Raw genomic sequence first — 8,022 nt, 5'->3', positions numbered from 1 at the left:
GCACAAATCTTCTTTTATTTTAACAGCCAAAAGATTTTTATTGAATTCCTCAACTTCCACATTTACACCCCACTTCCACATCAAACAAAGCCCACCCGCTTTACCTTTTGCATCAACAACTAGTTTACCAGAAAATCTGATAGAATTTTTAACCTCTTCCATACGTGTCTCATTAGCTTTTGTCTTACTAAGGAACACAATATCTAGTTTGGACCCTTTTATTCGAGCCTTTAGGGCTCGAACTGTTGAGGCATTGCAAATGCCTCGACAATTCTAGGATTCTCATGATAACGACCCAGATACAATTAAAGCCAAACAGTGAAGAGCAGGAAATAATAACCCCAACAGCCACAAAATATTCAAAGATTAATACACTGAGAGTTAGAGAAACAAGGCACTTACCAGTTACAGAAAGGAAATTGGTCTAATTCAGAAAGTGACCCACTTCCGTGAAATTTTCGAGGACTGAAGAATTATTCACCATATACCCACACCGAAGCCAGCTAGTCCAAGGTAGAAAGCTATTTGTGTAGTTTATGGGATAAGTAGATGGTTGGTGAATACTGAAATTTGGGTTTAGATTTAGGGAAATGCAGAAAGTTAGGAAAGGACCCACAATAAGAGTGGGTAGAGAAGTCCCACACGCTGGTGGTGGAGAAGCGCCACACGGGGGTGGAGAATACCCACACTGGGTGGTGGAGAAGGCCACACGGAGGTGGAGGAAAAACCCACCGGAGGTGGGAGAGAAGCTATTTTGAGACTAAGTTCACTCTTCTACTGAATGGGGGAAAATGTCCAACCTTTATTTCGTTCAGAGATTTAAGATAGGTAGATCATATATCTCCCTACCTCTTAATCACTGGAAGTTATATTTTGTCTAGGCTGAACAACAGAGAAGACAATCTTAGCTCCAGCAGTGGACTTGAGTTATCAGAATCAGCACCAGAAATTTCTAAACTATTGGATGATGTGCTATTGAGGTTAGAGCAATTATAGAGTGTCTCAATAAATTAATATTGTGAATGGTCAGGCCAAAGTATATAAATTTAGAGAAATTTGGTTTATGTGATTCTCAAGTCAAGGGGTAAATTGAATATTGATCATTAGTAGATTGATTACTCCAAATGACATCGATCCCCTTGAAAAATAAAAACTAAAAACTAAAAAAGTTGCCCACGCCGCTTCATTCAAATTCATTTGCATCAATTGCCATGATTTCCTTGATACTGTCTCACGTTTAGTTTTCAGGTGATTTTTTATTTATTATTATTATTAAATTTAAAAAATAAAAAATGATGCCATTTAAAATCAACGGCCAGAAGAAGAGATCAAACGGCTGTCACTCTCAAATAAAAAAACTACGTAACACCGATTCACCATAATAACATATCACCCGGGAAACCCCGAAACTAAACATCAGCCCCAGTCCCCTCCCCGCGCACGAAAAAAGTAAAAACACAACACATGGCGCATTTTAGAACGAACCCGTTGTTGTTTTACTTGAAAAAGACGAAAGTGCCCCTCTTATATAACCCGAACGTTAAAACCGCCTCTGCCTATCTCTCTCTTTCTCTTTCTCTCTCTCTCCTCGCACAGGCACACTTGTATTCCAATTCTATATAAACTTTGCGTTCCACTTCACCGGCGATAAAATATATATATATGTTAAACAAAGAAGATCAAACTTTCCCGAGAAAATTTTCAAAAGTTTTCACGCTGGAGAGAAAGGATTTGAAAAAAGCGAGCTGGTTTTGAAGTTTGAGTGGTCTTTCTTCGATAGATGGTTGTAGTGGAAGAGAACAAGGTTACGAGCATGGCGATGGGACCGGAGAGATCGAAGGCTTTGCACAATTTCACTCTGCCGTGTTTGAAGTGGGGGAACCAGAGGTATTTGAGGTGCATGAAGCCAGGTCCGGATGGCGGCGGTGAAGTTCCGACGGAGGCGATGGTGGATCGGCGATCTCCGGCCACGATAGCGGAGAGCTCTTCAACGGGGACTCGGCGAAAGGAATCGGAGAGGAGAAGGAAGAAGGATTGGAAATCGGGAATCGAAAACGAAGGGATCGATGCGGTGAGAGAGAAGCTGTTGTTTGATCTGAAAACCGCGACGGATAAGATGAAAGACGCGATTTTTAGGAAAGAAGAAGAAGAAGAAGAAGAAGAAGAAGAAGAGCAAGAGGAGGAAATCGAAGAGGAAGATGACGAAGCGGAAATTGGTGAGAAATTGGCTCCGCCGTCGTCGGCGGTGGAAGCGAGGCCGTGGAATTTGAGAACGAGGAGAGCGGCGTGTAAGGCTCCGATTGGACCGAAGGGATTGAGAATCGACGAGAGGAAGGTGAATTGCTCGCCGTTGAGGAGTGAGAATAACAATAATGGCGGCGTTAGTGTAAAGTCGCCGAGGCTAAAAAAAGAGAAAGAAAAGCAGAGGACAAAGTTGATTGTGCCGTTGGGGAAGAAAGAGGTTGAGGAAGATTTCATGGAGATGATTGGCCAAAGGCCAGCAAGAAGGCCCAAGAAACGGCCCAGAATTGTTCAGAAGCAAATCGATGTAAGTATTTGCCATTACCAATACCAATTTTTTGTTCTACTCTGTTGTTTTTGTAGGAATTGGAATTCAATTTCATTTGGGTTTTATTTTTCTGTGTGGCAGACGCTATTTCCGGGGATGTGGTTGATGGACATTACAGTTGATTCCTACAAGGTTCCTGAGTCTGCTGACAATGGCAAGGTAAGGTCTTTGTTTGGTTGCTGAGAAAAAAAAATGTGGGAAATTTTTCGCAAGTCAAAAGTTTTTGTTTTTTCCTGGATTCTGATTGTTGGGTTTGTTTTTAAATGCAGAGATAGTAATGGGAGTGCCAAGTTTCAAACTTTTCAAGGCTTCTTCTGTTTGCTGACTACTGGTTACTTTGTGACCCTGACTAGTGGTATACCACACTATCTTTGTGAATTGGGAACATTGGTAACATCCACAACAAAAAGTGTTGAATTCCCAGTAACTTGTGGTGCAAATGTAATGCATGTCCAGTTGCTTTTTTTTTTTTTTTTTTTAATAATTATGATTCGTTTTTCTTTCTACATAAGTCAGAATAATAATCTTGTGTAAAGGAAACATTGGTGGATGGAAGGATGTTACTAGATAAAAGAGGGATTTTTTTTCTTTGTTTTATGAGTTTGATTTTCTTAGCACCCCTCATTCAGCTGCAGTGATGTCAATCAATCCAATTTTATCTTGATAAAGCATCAATTTTGTATTGCAAGCTCAGCTACTTGTGACAGTTTTTAAAATTTTCTGCTGTTTATTCTATTTTATCTTTTAATTTTTCAAAATCTGTATTAGTTTGAGAAACTTGAGATGCATAGTTGAGTAACTTGAGAGGAGTAAATGTTGTAATCACACTCACCCTAGCAAAAAAAAAAAAAAAATTGTACTCATACTCTGGTATAATTCTTTGTAGATAAAGCTTACCTCCCAACTAGTTTGGAGGAAAATTCTTGCCGCCCACTTCTTTGTGTGACTACTTGACTAGTTCTAGTTCTATATCTCTTCTAGTTGGTGCAGCATTAGATTTAGTGACAAAACTCTTGACTTTATTTACATGGAAACTAATAGGAGGTCATTGCTGTTGAGCTTTGCTTGCTTACAAAATTCTGACCCTGCACAGCTATCAGAAGTGAAATTCATGCTTAGCAGATGTTTTAGGCTTGAATTTTAGAGTTCGTCACATATGTGCAATTGCTTAACCTCCTTTACCCTGCCTCAACAATCAATTCTCGGCCGGCCCCCCCCCCCCCCCCAAAAAAAAAACATTGTGCATCAACTTCTTGTGTTTATCACTGGTTGGTATTTAATTTATTAGATCCTGTCTGGTCAATATAGTAGAAGTGGTGGTTTCATGGAAAATGTTTAAATTCTTTTTGCTTGGTTTTTGCATCTGTGATATCGGTTCAGGATACTGCTCACTTTAAAAAGTGCTTTACCTTATATTCCATGATTCTTATATATGTTTCTGAGAAAACTAAGTAGTTGATCGGTTACTTATTGAATTTGATTAGAGATATTCTTTATGCAGAACTGATCAACCAAAGGATCTCTTGTGTGGTGACAATTTTTGTGTCCTAAATCTTCGTACATAAAAGCATCCCTAATGATTCATTCCAGTCCTTTCACACATTTCGTTTAGTAGTCAAAAACTTTCTCTCTCTCTCTCTCTCTCTCTCTCTCTCTCTCTCCTGTTTTTTGGTTTACTAACAGAAACCTTCTTCTTAAGTATTTCAGTTTCCCCAAGTGGATAATTGCTGTGCTTTAGGTGGGAAAGCCTTCTACTTTGACACAGAGGAGATTAAGTCCTCTCTCTCTCTCTCTCTCCCTAAGGTAGAGTTCTTTTGGCCTGGCAACTTATTTTTATATGCCTTTCCTAAGCATTATCAGGGAACTAGGGAGTGCAATGTAATTCACATGAGACCACATGGTCATTTAATTCCTTCATTCTTCTTCAAATACAAACTGGGAATCTCATCATAGGCAGGCGTTGAAGTTAATTCCCATGCTTTGCTTTTATCCCGTGTGTCATGACATCCAAAAAATCAAATGCTACATTATGGAATTTAGTCGGCATTGTTATACAATCTATATAACGTAGATTGTAGAGTTTCTTCTTATTTTTTCCCCTTCTCAAATCAATAGATTTTAGAGTTTTAGGATATGCTTTTTATCTCTCACTCTCTTTAAATCATAAGTATCTCACACTTCTTTCGTTTTCTTTCTTATAATGTATAATTTCCTGCTGTAAAAAAAATTAAAAAATTTGATGTGAAAGGATTGAGATGAAATTTTAGGCTAGGAACTATGAACACCTCATTTGGGGTGTTGAACTAGCAAAAAGCTGTGTTAATGTTATAATATTTCAAAAATTGCTTGTGTTACCGTGTTGTATAATTTTTCAGGTGATACATGGATTTTGATATGTTGTACTTGTTAGCAAAACCTAGAAATTGGAGGGTAAGTAGTGACCTCGTTTTGAATTAGCAAAAACTGTGATTCTTTAAGCTGTAGGGGTGTTTTTGGATGGACAACCTCGAAAGGAAATCCTAACATTCCTTTGGCGCATTGATTTGGAGCAACTGAACTAACCCATAAGGCTGCTGATTGACTCACTCAGTTGACTCTATTAAAGCATGAACACGCCTCCATATTATAATGACTAATTCTTGGGCACCGAGTGAAGCGAGTTCAGATCCAACCCAAAAGCTTGTTCGTGGCCGTGGACTAAATCAATTCAGGGCCCTGCTTGCGATCTTTTGGGCTTCAAAAAACGAGAAACAATTTTATAAAAATCACACTAAGTTACAGTTTAGCTGAGCATAGGTTGTAAACGAGCCAAGCTCAAACATGCACTACTCAGCTAGCCGAGTAGTGCATGTTTGAGCTTGGCTCATCAGTACTAATCACATGCTCAAGCTTGGCTCATTAGTAATAATCAAATGCTCAAACTGGGCTCAAGCTCAAGACAAGCATGAAAACAATGTTTGAACTCAACTTCTTGAGAAAGCCAAATAGCATGAGCTTGTTTTGGCTTAGTCTGAAATTAATCAAGCCAAGCTCGAGCTTAATATCAAGCTCGAGCTTGAGATCAAGTCAATCTTTTTAGCTTGGGATCTACCAAACTAGAAATCAAGATGATTTTGCTATATCAAACAAACTACAGTGCCAAACAACTATAAAAATATATAGAAAATTTTCCAAACATGGAAATTTTCTTATGGTGAGTGAAAACTGTGAACATCTTGGAGTTAGATAGCAAAGATGGTAGTGACGCCAAATACAAGGCCATTGCTTATGCTTTTTGCACACCCACTAGAACCCTTAAGACTACATAGTGATTCAGTGATCTAAGACTGGTTCACCAATAGATGAGGTTGCAAAGAGATCTAGGGTAGATTTGGTGGAATTTCTTGACTTCATGAGAGAGAGAGCTGGGTTCTGACTTCTTTGTGAAAAATTAGGGAAAGAAATTAATGGAGAGAGAGAGAGAGAGAGGTAGGTAGAGAGGTTGGGCTTCTCGAAGAAGTTTTGGTCTTCTCAAGGGTTTAGGCTACAGAAGATAGACATTGGACAGAGACATTAAGGGTGATAGGTAAGAATCTTAGTTTTGATAGAATTGAATTGTGAAGTTAGACAAAGACTGAGACTAAGAGGAGGCTAAAAAGGACTACAAAAAGGGATGTGAAGTTCTCGTCTATTCAGATAATTCAATGGGAAAGGAAACTTAAGAAAGGACTAACACACATGAAAAGGGATGGAAAATGACTACAAAAGGACATGTAAGATGGTGAAGACTATGAAGTACTCGAAGTCTAGAAAAATACTTAAATTTGTAACTATTATGATTTATGAAGTGCTAGAAGCCTAGAAAGACTTATATTTGTAACTGAATGGGAAAAACTTGCATTTAACATATTTCATAAATTTACATAGATTATGGGTAGGGAAAAAGCCATACGTGAGGTAACTTGGATTAAAAAAGAAATATGTAATTAAGTCTAAAAGTGTTCCCTCGTCAGTTTAGAGGGAGTGTTAATGGTTTATTTAGTAAACATCAAGCCTTTTATCAAGCTATAAATGAGCCTAAGCTCAACCTATTTTGTATTGAGTCCTATTGTTCATGAACAATTTCTTTTGCTTGGGCTCAACTTGTTTAGCAAACAATCCTAAAATTAAGGCTCAAGTTTGGCTTATTTATAAACAAATGTTCATAAACGATTTTTTTATCAAGCTGAGCCTGAGTTGTTCATAAAAAACTTGGTTCATTTATAGTTGCACAACCAAGTCGCTAAGGGATTGATCTGAGTAAGTTGGGATAAAGTTTCAATCCTTCCATTTGTTAGGTGGCTACTAAGAGGACTCACATTAGTGAGTCTAGAATAGAAAAGGTGGTAAAATATACATATTTTGGTTCAAAAATATTGCCCACATTAGTGGGTGTATAAATGTGCAAATATACAATCTTGCTATAGTAGCTGTGTATATATCAACTATCACTATTCACGTGTAAATGATTTTTTATTTTTATTTTTTCTCTTCCTAACGGACCTCTTTTATTCCTCTTCCCCTTTGTCTTCTTCCGAAAACAAAACCACCCCTAACACAACCTTAACCACCGGTCAAGGCAGTACCACCCCAAATACAAAAATCTCAAAACTAAAATTAGCAATAACCCATCATAGAACTAACAAGAACCTAGACGAAATCAAAACCTAAAATAAACCAAATCTCAGATGAAATTAAGCAAGGACCATGGCGGCGTGGCATCAAGATTGAAGGTGGTGGTGGTGGGTTGCTACAACTGGGGCTTGCTTGGGTTGTTGGTTATGGTGAGGTTGGGTTGAGTTTGAGATGTTGGTAAGAAGAAGAGCAACGGTAGCAACTGAGAGAAAGGTGAGAGGAGAGAGAGAGACTAAATGAAAATAGTAATAATAATTGATTATTTAAATAAGATATAGTGTATAATAGATAATCTACGTAAGTGTTTTTGAGAAGTGATTATGTAAAATAGAAAGAAATAGATTCTTGGCTAAAATAGATAGAAAATTTTATGAAGACTAACGCGAATGCTCCAAGGGTTTATAAGTAGGGTTATAAATGAATCGGGTTGTTTGTGAACAACGGTTGTTTGTGAACAGCTTGGACTCAGATCAATGAAAAAAAGAAAAAAAAAAAAACTTGTAAATGAACTTGAGACACCTAAGGCATACATCATCTATCATCATAGTTCACAGCAAGTTTCAGCTTCTTTGACTCAGTCTTCTTTTTAAATTAGTGTTGTGTTTAAGGTGATTTACTTGAGTTCTTAACCCTTAAATTACATACTTATGGTTGTAGACATTTGAATTTTTATACTACGGTTGCTTGCTATTAAAACTGAAAAGGTTAAAAAAAATTATTAAAATTGACTATTTCATGCCAAAAGAAACCTTTATGTTTGGTTGGAAGAATGGAAAAGTAGGAGGATAGAAAATTGGGAA

At 37.6% G+C, this 8,022-nt stretch overlaps 1 protein-coding gene across 2 annotated transcripts; it reads left to right on the top strand.

Annotated features, from left to right (window-relative positions):
• Positions 1–1,559: 1,559 nt before the first annotated feature.
• Positions 1,560–4,895, top strand: LOC142605573 (uncharacterized). Of its 2 annotated transcripts, XR_012839081.1 has the most exons (4): positions 1,560–2,548; positions 2,651–2,728; positions 2,839–2,924; positions 4,071–4,895. XR_012839081.1 is itself a non-coding variant. In XM_075776985.1 (3 exons), the coding sequence occupies exons 1-3, from the start codon at positions 1,781–1,783 to the stop codon at positions 2,842–2,844; spliced, it is 852 nt and encodes a 283-aa protein (XP_075633100.1). In that variant the 5' UTR covers positions 1,560–1,780; the 3' UTR covers positions 2,845–3,161. The 2 variants fall into 2 exon arrangements, 1 of the variants encoding a protein (XP_075633100.1); XM_075776985.1 differs by lacking the exon at positions 4,071–4,895 and having other exon boundaries at positions 2,839–3,161.
• The last annotated feature ends 3,127 nt before the right edge of the window (positions 4,896–8,022 follow it).

Source organism: Castanea sativa, chromosome 8 (genome assembly GCF_040712315.1).
Source record: "Castanea sativa cultivar Marrone di Chiusa Pesio chromosome 8, ASM4071231v1".
NCBI lineage: Eukaryota > Viridiplantae > Streptophyta > Magnoliopsida > Fagales > Fagaceae > Castanea > Castanea sativa.
Note: the sequence above shows the minus strand (reverse complement) of the source record. Positions and strands in the feature narration are given on the sequence as shown.